The sequence below is a fragment of the Callithrix jacchus genome, chromosome 9 (genome assembly GCF_049354715.1).
Source record: "Callithrix jacchus isolate 240 chromosome 9, calJac240_pri, whole genome shotgun sequence".
NCBI lineage: Eukaryota > Metazoa > Chordata > Mammalia > Primates > Cebidae > Callithrix > Callithrix jacchus.
The window spans coordinates 126,107,711-126,120,275 of record NC_133510.1 but is presented as its reverse complement, the minus strand read 5'-3'; the positions used below and the strand labels follow the sequence as shown (position 1 = coordinate 126,120,275).

Below are 12,565 nucleotides of genomic sequence, written 5' to 3'. Positions count from 1 at the left end.
TGGCCAGAGGTAGATTTTCGCGAAGTGGTGCCAAGTGTGGGCCCACCAGGCTGCTGCTCACCGAAGTTTTAGAAGAGGCCCCTGGGCAGAGCTGTTCACACTCCGCAGTTGGTACCATGCTTCAGTTCTCAGACACCTGACATTGTCAGTCCTGAACTTCTGCTCACTGGTGGGAGTGTAGTGGTCGCTTATTGTAGTCTGCATTTTCCTGATGACTGAAGATATTAAACACCTTTTCATATATTTATTGGCCATTTGATTTTCCTTCTTTGTGAATAACCTCTCTTAAATTATTTATTTATTTATGCACTTTTTCTTTTTCTTTTCTTTTTTTTTTCCTTTAAGGTGGACTCTCGCTCTGTCACCCAGGCTGGAATGCTGTGGCATGATCTTGGTTCACTGCAACCTCTTCCTCCTGGGTTCAAGCAATTCTCCTGCCTCAGCCTCCTGAGTAGCCAGGACTATAGGCACACACCACCACACCTGGCTAATTTTTTGTATTTTTAGTAGAGACGGTATTCCACCATGTTGGCCAGGCTGGTCTCGAACTCCTGACCTCAAGTGATCCACCCGCCTCAGCCTCCCAAAGTGCTGGGATGCAGGCGTGAGCCACATTTCAGTGCCTGGCCTATTTATGTAGTTTTTGTTTGAGATAGGATCTCGCTCTGTCATTCAGGCTGGAATGTGGTGGTATGATCATAGTTCACTGCAGCTGTGACCTCCCAGGCTCAAGCAATCCTCCCAAATCAGCCTCCTAAGAGACTATAGGTGTACATCACTGTGCCTGGCCAATTTTTTAATTATTTCTTAGAGACGGGTCTCACTGTGTTGCCCAGGCTGATCTCAAACTCCTGGGCTCAAGCCATCCTCCCGCCTTAGCCTCCCAAAGTGCTGGAGTTTCAGGTGTGAACCACCCACCATGCCCAGCCTCTCTCTTTAAATTTAAAATGTTAATTTCCATAAACATAAAATGGTAAAATGCTACAAACGAATCATATTCTCATAGTTGTAATGAATCTTATAACTAAGACATGTTATAGGATTTTTGAATTCTACCACACGGAGGTAGCCAGTGTTAACAGTTTAGTAAATATCCTTTTCAATCAGTTTCCTATCTTTATATAAATATATTAATATGTGAAGCTACATGTATATAATTTTTTAAGCAAAAATAGAATCATGCTGTGTATATATATCTATTGCAATTCAGTTTTAAGGATGCACTGTCACTATTTAACCAATCCCTATGGACACCTAGATTATTTCCATTTTAATTTAATTAACAAATTAATTTTTGCTACTTATGGTGTTGCAATGATATCTTCCATACTATATATATATATATTTTGTTTTGTAGATACAGAGTTGCTGTGTTGCTCAAACTGGTCTTGAACTCCTAGTCTAAAGCAATTATCCTGCCTCTGCCTCCCTAAGTGCTGGGATTACAGGCATGAGTCATCAGACCTGGCCATACTACTATTTTTGTAGGCACAGATTCCTGAGACTGGAATCTAGAGACAACAGCTCCTTTAAATTGTTTTCTTAGATGGGAGGGGACAACCACCAGGGTGGTCTGTGTCGCCTGAGCCCTGCTGTGGCCTCTTGCTTCCCGAGGTGGGCAGACTTATTCAGAGCAACATTCCATATTCTATCCCTCTTTCTTTTTTTCCCAGACAGGGACAGCCAGTGAGCTTGCTTTCTCTTGGAGGTCAGGGAACTTGGCTTATCCCAGAGCAGCAAGTATAGCAGGCCCCAGTTGGCCAGTCAGGGGAGGCTGAGGGCTTGTGGGTACAGGCAGGAGTCTGCCGTTGGGGAAGAAGAGAGGCAGTTCAGTGCTGCTGCTGGGCCCTGATCAGGTTTCAGGCCTGAGACTGATGGCGTCTCAGGCCCCGGGCAGCAAGGCTGCTACTGGAGACAGATGGATGAACGCATTCCTGGCCTCTCATGCCCCATGCTCCCTTGTCCTCAGATCTCCCTGGTGAGCCAGGAGCCCGTGCTGTTCGCCCGCTCCATCACAGACAACATCTCCTACGGCCTCCCCACCGTGCCCTTTGAGATGGTGGTGGAGGCCGCGCAGAAGGCCAACGCCCACGGCTTCATCATGGAACTCCAGGATGGCTACAGCACAGGTTCGGAGCTGGGGGTGACCACTCTCCCAGGCCCACAGGGTCACCCTCAGGGGCATGACCCTCTGAGTTAAGCACTGCCCTCTGCCACCTGCACTTTTTTTGTAAAGATGGGATCCCGCTATGTTACCCAGGCTAGACTCAACCTCCTGGGCTCAAGCAGTCCTCCTGCAATCCCCAAAGTGCTGGGATTACAGGCATGAGCCACTGTGCTCCAACTCAGCAAAGTATTTATTAAGTAAATTATTAGAGAAGCCCATACACTGGAATATTATGCTGCTGGGAAAAAGAGGAAATAGAAGAAGGAGGAGGAGGTGAAGGCAGAGGAGGAAGCAGCTCTCCATATATCAGTATGGAAAGGCCACTGAGATATGATACTAAGTGAAAAGAGCAGGTGCAGAATTTAAGGAGCTGTTTTTTTTCCTATTCAAGTATCAGGGAGATAAAAATAACATGCTCATATTTGCATAAAGAAAGTCAACAAGGACATGTAAGCAACTAATGAAAGAAGTTTTGGTGGGAGCAGGACAGAACTAAAGATGGAGAAAGGACTTAAACTTTTCGTTATTTATAGTTTTATATATTTTTAGATTTTTTTTTTTTTATTCTGAGGCAGGGTCTTGCCTGTCATCCAGGTGGGAGTGCAGTGGCATGATCATGGCTCATTGCAGCCACAACCTCCTGTTGTAGAGATTTTTGTTGCCTAAGCTGGTCTCAAATTCCTGGGCTCAAATGCAATCTTCCTGCCTCAGCCTCCCAAAGTGCTAGGATTACAGGCATGAGCCATCATGCCCAACCTGTATTTTTAGATGCTTGAACCACATAAATAGCCCCTTTTCAACAACTAAATATATACAATGTATAGGGGATTGAGGAGATATTGATCAAAGAATAAAAAAAATTTTTTTTTTGAGACAATGTCTTGCTCTGTCGCCCAGGCTAGGATTGCAGTGGCATGATCTTAGCTTACTGCAACCTCCGCTTCCTAGGTTCAGGCAATTCTCCTGCCTCAGCCTCCTGAGTAGCTGGGATTACAGGCAGGCACCACTACACCTGGATAATTTTTGTATTTTTAGTAGAGACAGGGTTTCACCATGTTGGCCAGGCTAGTCTCGAACTCCTGACCTCAGGTAAGGCCTGCCTCAGCCTCCCAAAGTGCTGGGATTACAGGCATGAGCCACTGTGCTTGGCTTTTTGTTGTTGTTGTTGTTTTTTAAATTGAGACAGACTGTCACCCAGGCTGGAGTGCAGTGGCACAATCTCAGTTTACTGCAACCTCTGCCTCAAGTGAATTTCCTGCTTCAGCCTCCTGAGTAGCTGGGATTACAGGTGCCCACCACCATGCCCAGCTAATTTTTTTGTATTATTAGTAGAGACGGGTTTTCACTATGTGGCCAGGCTGGTCTCAAACTCCTGACCTCAGGTGATCCGCCCACTTTGGCCTCCCAAATTGGTAGGACTTCAGGCGTGAGCCACCGTGCCTGGTCAGCTATAGTTAATAACAGTGTATTGTGTACTTGAAAATAGCTAAGAGAGTAGATTTTAAGTGTTCTCACTAAAGAAAAAGTGATTAATATGTGAGATAATGTTAACTGCCTTGATTTTGCCATTCCACAATGTGTACATATTTCAAAGTATCACATTGTACGCTATTAATTATGAACTAATTTTACTTGTCAATTTAAAAGAATTTTTAAGTAGCATACCAAATATATTAATTTTTTAAATAATTAACTAATTAATCTGAACTTAAGTGGTTCTAATAATTAATTGATATGGTTTTTTTTCTTTTTTGAGACAGAGTCTTGCTCTGTCGCCCAGGCTTGAGTGCAGTGGCGCAAACTCAGCTCACTGCAACCTCCGTCTCCTGGGTTCAAGCAATTCTCCTGTGTCAGCCTCCCGAGTAGCTGAGATTACAGGTGTGCACCACCATGCCCAGCTAATTTTTTGTATTTTTAGTAGAGACAGGGATCTTGTGATCCACCCGCTTCAGCCTCCCAAAGTGCTGTGATTATAGGCGTGAGCCACTGCGCCCAGCCCAATAACTATATATTATTTTTAAATAATGTTTTAGAATTAATAGAGGTGTGGTTGTACCACATTGTGAATACACTAAATGCCACTGGATTGTTCACTTTACAATGGTTGTCTTAATGTTATGTCAATTTTATCTCAATGAAAGAAAAATGAAATAATAAAGAGCTGGTGGCATGGCCAGGTTCAGTGGCTCTCACCCATAACCCCAGCACTTTGGAGGCCAAGGCAAGAGGATCACTTGGGGCCAGGGGTTTGAGAACAGCTTGGGCAACACAGTGAGACCCTACCTCTACAGAAAAATATTTGAAGTTAGCTAGGTGTGGTGGCCAGCACCTGTAGTCTCAGTTACTCAGAAGGCTGAGGCTGGAGGATTGCTTGAACCCAGAAGTTTGAGGCTACAGTAAACAATGATTGTACTACTGCACTCTAGTATGGGTGAGAGAGAGAGACCCTGTCTCTAAAATAATAATTGACTCAATTTCCTATTGATAGTATTAGTGGACATTTGAGTCGATTTGTTTTTATTTTTTGCAATAATAGCACTGTGCGTCGTGCATGACCTGTGTCTGTGTTGTGCATGGGAGGAAGTCGACCCGTGGGGAAGACTGGTCTAGGTGGGCTTGCTGGGCCTCAGGCTGCACATCTGAGGCGATGACACACAGCTTTGCACTGCCCAGACTCATAGACCGGGGTTATTGCTGCAGCTCTCACTGCAGCCTGGGGCTGGCTCCACCTTCACTTCTCCAGGAGGTCGGGCGAGGGCCTGTCCCCCCACAGCCTCACCTGCACTGCGTGCTATCAGATGGTTGCGTGAAAATTGGTAACTTGGTATCAGTTTGCATGTAGGCTTGATCTGCATGCCCCTGACGAGTTGGGTGGAGGAACATCATTTCATGAGCTTTCAAGCTGCGGGTTCCAGCCGGCCCTTTCCGTGGCTGCAGGGCAGAACCTCTCACTCTTCCCCGGGGCTGCACGGCCCCACCCCCTGCTAAATTGTCTCTGTGCCTCCACCATACAGAGACGGGGGAGAAGGGTGCCCAGCTGTCCGGTGGCCAGAAGCAGCGGGTGGCCATGGCCCGGGCTCTGGTGAGGAACCCCCCGGTCCTCATCCTGGATGAAGCCACCAGTGCTTTGGATGCCGAGAGCGAGTACCTGGTGAGTCACAGGGTGGCGGGCAATGCCGGGACAGGAGCGGCTCCAGGCAGCCAGAACCCCCATCACCCAGCAGATGGGTGCTGAGAAGAGACAGGCCCCAGGGGCTCTCCCAGGCTGTCAGCCTCCTGGCCTGGTAAATTCCTGGTGTTGAGAGTGTGGAGCCAGGGAGGAGGAGCCCCAGGGCCAGCCTCCAGGATCTAGGCAGAGCTGTATGGTGTGGGGCAAGAGAAGGCGTCAGAATGAGGAGATCCGCGTCATGCAGGGTGGGTCACGCCTATGATCCCGGCACTTTGGGAGGCCAAGGCAGGGAGATCAGCTGGCCAACATAGTGAAACCCCATCTCTACTAAAAATGCAAAAATTAGCCTGGTGTGGTGGCAGGTGCCTGTAATCCCAGCTACTCAGGTGGCTGAGGCAGGAGATTAGCTTGAACCGGGAGGCAGAGGTTTCAGTGAGCCAAGCTGTGATTGCACCACTGCATTCCAGCCTTGGTGACAGAGCAAGATGCCGTCTCAAAAAAAAAAAAAAAGAAAAGAAAAAAGCCTGGGTGCGTGTGGTGGCTCACGCCTGTAATCTCTGTAATCCCCGCATTTTGGGAGGCTGAGGCGGGTGGATCACCTGAGGTTGGGAGTTCGAGACCAGCCTGACCGATGTGGAGAAAACCTGTCTCTACTAAAAATACAAAATTAGCCAGGTGTGGTGGAACATGACTGTAATCCCGGCTACTTGGGAGGCTGAGGCAGGAGAATCGCTTGAACTCAGAAGGTGGAGTTTGCAGTGAGCTGAGATCGCACCACTGCACTCCACTCTGGGCAACAAGAGGGAGACTCTGTCTCAAAAAAAAGAAAAAAAAAAACGAGAATAGGGACACCTGGACTCGCAGCTCCGTCCTGCAGTTTGTAACTGTGTGAACTTGAGCTGGTGCTTCCCCTCTGAGTCTCATTCTCACTGGTCAGGAGGGCCCAGTCACATATTTGTAGATGGCTGGTGACCTCAGTCTATCCACGGATTGATTCATTTATTACAGACAGTTACTGAGCTCTTCCCAGGCACCAGGCACCATTCTGGGCACTATGGTTATCATGGTGGGCTGACCAGACAAAGACCCTTGTCCCCATGGAGGTTCCATTCCAGTGGGGAAGGCAGATAAGAAACCAGGAAACAAGCATGTGTTCACCCCGTGGCCTGTGCTGCAAAGCAAATGAAGCAGTCTTGGGACACCAGGAGATTGAGAGGGGTCACCATTGTCAAAGATAAACACAGCTGGGCACTAGCAAAAGCCGTGGAAACAGTTTTATGCAGTAACTCCTGACAGTGGGGAAGGAGCCATGCTCCAATCCCAGTTTGGTGGTGATGGGCATTTTAAAGGGAGACTGAGGGGGTAGGGAGGGGAGCGGGCAGGGGCTCCCATGAAAACTAACAGCAATCCAGTGTACAGCCAGGAGGCTGCCTGTGCCTAGCTGGCCATTTCAAGGGAATGGCTTCCAGGTCCTTAAGAAAGACACTTCTGAGATCAAGGAGATCATATGCACATGTCAGAGGGACAGAGGAAGGGGTCACAGTTGTGAGCACTTTTAAGTAAACACTCCAATAAAAAGAGGTTGGGGCCAGTCGGCAGGTGTTCACTAAAACAAACAGCAAATTCTCCCGGCCGAGCTGAGCTTCTCAGGCAGGCACTTGAATGGGGGCTGTGGTCATCCCAGGGATATGGCTTTCTACTGCTAGAAGCCATGCTACAGATGGGCCACTTAGCACAGAGGTTTGCACGGTGTCATCATGTGCCAAGAGTTCTTTGGTTCTCACCATTAGAACCAAGGCCATCAGGTGCCATCTGAGCTGAGACATGAAAGGAAAGAAGCCAGCGGTGGGGAGTTCTAGGGGTAAGAGCATGTCCGGAGGAAGGGTCAGCGGGGCAAAGGCCCAGAGTGGGGAATGAGCTTGACAAGTTCAAAGCCAAAACATCACTGTGCTGGCAGGTGGGGCTGAACGGAGAGAGGTGAGGATGAAGTCGCCGGGAGGCAAACTCCTCAGCCTCTAGGAAGGAGTTTGGATTGTTTGTACAAATCAATAGGCTTTCTTTTTGTGGTTGGTTTTCATTTGTTTTGAGACAGGGCCTGGCTCTGTCGCCCAGGCTGGAGTGCAGTGGCACAATCACCACTTTCCTGGACTTAAGCGACCCCCCACCCTCCAGCCTCCTGAGTAGCTGGGACTGCAGGTGCATGCCACCACACATGGCTAATTTTTGGTAGAGATGTGGTTTCACCCTGTTGGCCAGGCTGGTCTCAAACTCCTGAGCTCAAGAGATCCACCTGCCTTGGCCTCCCAAAGTGCTGGGTTTACAAGTGTAACCCACTGCTTCCAGTGGCTTTATTTTTTAGACCAATTTTTGGTTTAAAGAAAATTAAACAGAGGCTAGGCGCGGTGGCTCACACCTATAATTCCAGCACTTTAGGAGGCCAATGAGGGAGAATGGCTTGAGGCCAGGAGTTTAAGACCAGCCTGGGTAACATAGTGAGACACCCATCTCTACAAAAAAATATAAAAATTAGCTGGGCATGGTGGTGTGTGCCTGTGGTCCCAGCTACTTGGAAGGCTGAGGCAGGAGGATCCCTTGAGGCCAGGAGGTTGAGGCTGCAGTGGGCTGTGATTGCGCCACTGCACTCCAGCCTGGGCCACAGAGCGAGACCCTGTCTCAAAAATCAAAAAAAGGCCAGGCACGGTGGCTCACGCCTATAATCCCAGCACTTTGGGAGCCCGAGGCGGGTGGATCACGAGGTCAAGAGATCGAGACCATCCTGGTCAACAAGGTGAAACCCCGTCTCTACTAAAAATACAAAAAATTAGCTGGGCATGGTGGTGCGTGCCTGTAGTCCCAGCTACTCAGGAGGCTGACGCAGGAGAATTGCCTGAACCCAGGAGGCAGAGGTTGCGGTGAGCCGAGATCGTGCCATTGCACTCCAGCCTGGGTAACAAGAGCGAAACTCCGTCTCAAAAAAAAAAAAAAAAAAAAAAATCAAAAAGAAAGGAGGGAGGCTGAGCACTTGAGGTCAGGAGTTCAAGACCAGATTGGCCAACATAGCAAAACCCTGCTTCTACTAAAAATACAAAACAATACAGCCAGGTATGATAGTGCGCACCTGTAATCCCAGCTACCCAGGAGGCTGAGGGATGGAATGGATTGAACCTTCGAGGTGGAGGTTGTAGTGAGCTGAGATCGCACCACTGCACTCCAGCCTGGGTGACAGATCAAGACTTAGTCTAAAAAAAAAATTTAAAAGGTGGGGGAAGGGAAGGGTCAGAAGGCTGGAGGGTGAGGGTAGGCCTGATCCCCCATTCACCAAGTGCCTCCGTGTGTCTGGCCCTGAGCTCTGTCTCCCTTCAAGAAAAACCCGGGAAGCTGGCCATCCTTGGTGAACTGAGCCTCAGAGAGGTTAAGCATCAGCCCATAGGCGGGGGCGTGGAGCGCGGTTGCGGGTGGGGCATCCGTGCCATGCAAGCCAGGCCCCCACTGTCCCCACAGATCCAGCAGGCCATCCATGGCAACCTGCAGAAGCACACGGTTCTCATCATCGCGCACCGGCTGAGCACCGTGGAGCACGCGCACCTCATTGTGGTGCTGGACAAGGGCCGGGTGGTGCAGCAGGGCACCCACCAGCAGCTGCTGGCCCAGGGGGGCCTCTACGCCAAGCTGGTGCAGCGGCAGATGCTGGGGCTTGAGCCCACCGCAGACTTCACAGCCAGCCACAAGGAGCCTGTGGCCAACGGCAGTCACAAAGCCTGATGGGCAGCCCCTGCTTCTCCTGGTGGGGCAGAGGCCCTGGTGCCTGCCCGGCAGATTTGCCCACAGAGGCCCCCGGTGGCCCCCAGCTGCCCTCTGAGCCCAGGCCTGCAGCACTGGAGGGCGACCTGCCATGTCCCATGGATCACCGCTTCCTGCATCCTGCCCCTGGTCCCCATCCCATTCCCAGGGCACTCCCTACCCCTGCTGCCCTGAGCCAACCCCTCCATGGACCTCCCCCACCTCCTAAGCAAAGGTAGAGCTGCCTTTTTAAACCTAGATCTTACCAGGGTTTTACTGCTTGGTTTGAGGCACCCCAGTCAACTCCTAGATTTCAGAAATTTTTCTAATTCGGAGTAATGGCGGGCACATTCACCAAGATGTTCTAGAAACTTCTGAGCCAGGAGTGAATGGCCTTTCCTTAGTAGCCTGGGGGATGTCAGGAGACTAGGCCTCTCCCCTTTGCCCCTGTCCCAGAGGGAGACATGGGGAACGGGATTTTCTGTCTCTCCCTCTTGCCAGCCATGTGAGTCCGGCCAGGGCAGGTGGGGAGTGTGGAGGCTGTCTGTCTGCCATCACCTGCTGCCAATCGAAGCCAGTCTCACTGTGAACCACACAAAACCTCAACTGGGGGAGTGAGGGGCTGGCCAGGTCTAGCGGGGCCTCCGGGGTGCCCCCAGCCCGGCACCCGGCGCTTTTGCCCCTTGTCCGCCCACCCCCAGCTGGCAGCCTCCCTCCCCATGCCTGCCCCTGCACTCTGCTGTCTGGAGGCCCTGTGGATGTTCATGAGATGCATTCTATTCTCTCTTTGGTGGATGGGATGGTGGCAAAGCCCAGGGTCTGGCTTTGCCGGAGGTTGCAACATGTTGGGAGAACCGGGTCAATAAAGTGTACTACCTCTGACCTCTGACCCCTGACCTCTGACCCCTGACCTCTGACTTCTGCTTGGGCAGCGGCCTCATCGCCTGGTTATGTTTTTCCACTAGACCACAGCTCTCTTTTCAGCCCTCCGTGGTGGAGTTGCAGAGAGACTTTGGGTGGCCCAGGGCCTCCCCCCATGTCCAGGAGCCCCATCTGCACCCCTCCCATCACAGGGTCTCTGGTGCAGACATTCCTGTCTGTCTCCATGGGGATTGCGCAGAGGGATACAGACATCTCAAAATCCCAGGGGCTTCTGTGCTTCCTGGGACAGCTGAACTGAGGCCCAGCAAATGCCACCTGTTCTTTTCCTTGAGGGCCCAGGCACCCGACACCCACCCCAGTCCGTGCAGCAGAGCAGCATTACCCAGCAGGACAGCTCAGTCAGCGAGGAGGGGTAGGCCCGGACACAGGAAGACCACTGCGGTTGTTCTTACTTGCTGAATTGTGAAGAAGTCTGGGGTCCCAGGAGGAGGGCTTTGTGCCAGCTGGTAGAGTAGTATTTCGATTTGTTTGTTTGTTTGTTTGTTTTCTGAGACAGACTCTTGCTCTGTTGCCCAGGCCGGAGTGCAGTGGCACAGTCTTGGCTCACTACAACCTCCACCTCCCGGGTTAGAGTTGTTCTCCCACCTCAGCCTCCCGAGTAACTGGGACTACAGGCACCCACCAGCACACCTGGCTAATTTTTGTGGGTTTTTTTTTTTTTTTGAGACAGAGTCTCACTCTGTCACCCAGGCTGGAGTGCAATGGCACACTCTTGGCTCACCGCAACCTTCTCCTCCCAGGTTCAAGCTATTCTCCTGCCTCAGCCTCCCAAGTAGCTGGGATTACAGGTGCACATCACCACGCCCAGCTGATTTTTGTATTTTTATGTAGAGACCAGGTTTCACCGTGTTGGTCAGGCTAGTCTCGAAACCCTGACCTTGTGATCTGCCTGCCTCAGCCTCCCAAAGTGCTGGGATTACAGGCATGAGCCAGCGTGCCTGGCTAATTTTTATGTTTTTAATAAAGATGGGCTTCACCATGTTGGCCAGCCTGGTCTGGAACTCCTGACTCAGATGATCTGCCTGTTTGGCTTCCCAAAAGTGCTGGGATTATAGGCATGAGCCACCGAACGTGGCCAGCCCTGCCTTTCTCTTATAAAAACCCTTGTCATTGGATTTAGGGGCCACCTAGGTAATCCGGGCTGCTCTTGTCTGGAGATCCTTGGCTTCACTGCATCTGCAAAAACCCTTTTTTCCAAATACGGTCACTTCACAGGTTCGGGGGTTTGACAAGGGAATCTTTCGGAGCCACCACTCTGCCTGGTACAAAGGGGAACTTGCAACCCTGGTTAGAATTAACCTCAGGACTTCTGTTTGATTTTAGGAAGCAGGAGGTTAAGTGTTTGGAGACTTAACATAACTTCAGATGTTTGAAATTATGAAAATTTGAAATTATAAAGTTGGAAATTCCAGTTTTCATGCGAGATCAGCTGTTTTTTAGGTATTGGCTCAATACATAAAAAATAGCTGATCTCGCATGTTGCTGCTCTGACAAAACCACGGATGCACAAAGCGCGCGTGCGGGGTGGTCTTCAGCCTGCGGCCTCTAGTCTGCAGCTTCAGTGTTGGACATCCCTGCTCTGCAAAGTCCCTGCCAAGGGGCTTCCTGGCCCCAGCCCAGTCCTGTTCCAGTCTAAGCTCCTCTCCCGTTTCCCATCTTTTCTCATCCCTCCACTCGCAGGCTGAGAATGGAGTCAGCTCCAGCCCCTTGATTTGTAAACCCACACCCAAAAGTGGGCCTTGGGAGACAAAAGAACCTTCCAGAGACCGAGCTAGCTGCTTTTTAGAAAGTACATAGGATTTTTAAAAATTAATGTTTAATTTTGGAATAATTTTAGATTTACAGAAAAGTCTCAAGACAATACAGAAAGTTCCCGTATGTGCCTCACAGCACTGGGGTACATTTGTCACAACTGGGAAACCAACACGGCACGTCACTATCCATGAAACTGCCGCTCCGGCCAGTTGTCCTGGCACTTGAGGAGGCGAGGCTATGAGTTCAAGGCCAACCTGAGCAACATAAGCAACTCTCATTCATTAACAACAACAACAAAAAGAAACTGCTGCTATATTTGTGTGTCACTAGTTTTCTCACTAATGTCCTCTTTTTTTCCCAGGGTCCCACATGACATTTAAGACAGGAGTGTTGTTTGTTTGGTTGGTTGTTTTGAGACAGGATCTTGCTCTGTCACCCAGACTGGAGTGCAGAGGTGCAATCACAGCTCACTGCAGCCTCAACCTTCTGGGCTCACGCATTCCTCCCACCTTAGCCTTCAGAGTCACTATCAGTGAAACTGCAAGCTGTATTTGTGTGTCACTAGTTTTCTCACTAATGTCCCCTTTCTATTCTCTGTCTCAGAGTAGCTGGGACTACAGGTGCAGGCACACACCACCATGCCCAGCTAATTTTTTTTTTTTTGGTAGAGACAGGTCCTTGCTTTGTTGAATAGGATGGTCTCGAACTCCTGGCCTCAAGCAATCCTCCTACTTCAGGCTCCCAAAGTGTTG

At 50.1% G+C, this 12,565-nt stretch overlaps 1 protein-coding gene across 6 annotated transcripts in view; it reads left to right on the top strand.

The window, feature by feature from the left end:
- Positions 1-10,005, top strand: part of ABCB9 (ATP binding cassette subfamily B member 9) — a 42,748-nt gene extending 32,743 nt beyond the window's left edge. For 4 of the 6 annotated variants that reach the window (XM_035258042.3, XM_035258043.3, XM_035258046.3 and 1 more), the window contains 3 exons: positions 1,970-2,129; positions 5,182-5,318; positions 8,838-10,005. In XM_035258042.3, coding sequence (XP_035113933.1) covers positions 1,970-2,129; positions 5,182-5,318; positions 8,838-9,098 — 558 coding nt within the window. In that variant the 3' untranslated portion in view covers positions 9,099-10,005. The remainder of the gene's footprint in view (positions 1-1,969; positions 2,130-5,181; positions 5,319-8,837) is intronic. The other 2 variants (XM_009004842.5, XM_035258045.3) reach the window with 2 other exon arrangements.
- The last annotated feature ends 2,560 nt before the right edge of the window (positions 10,006-12,565 follow it).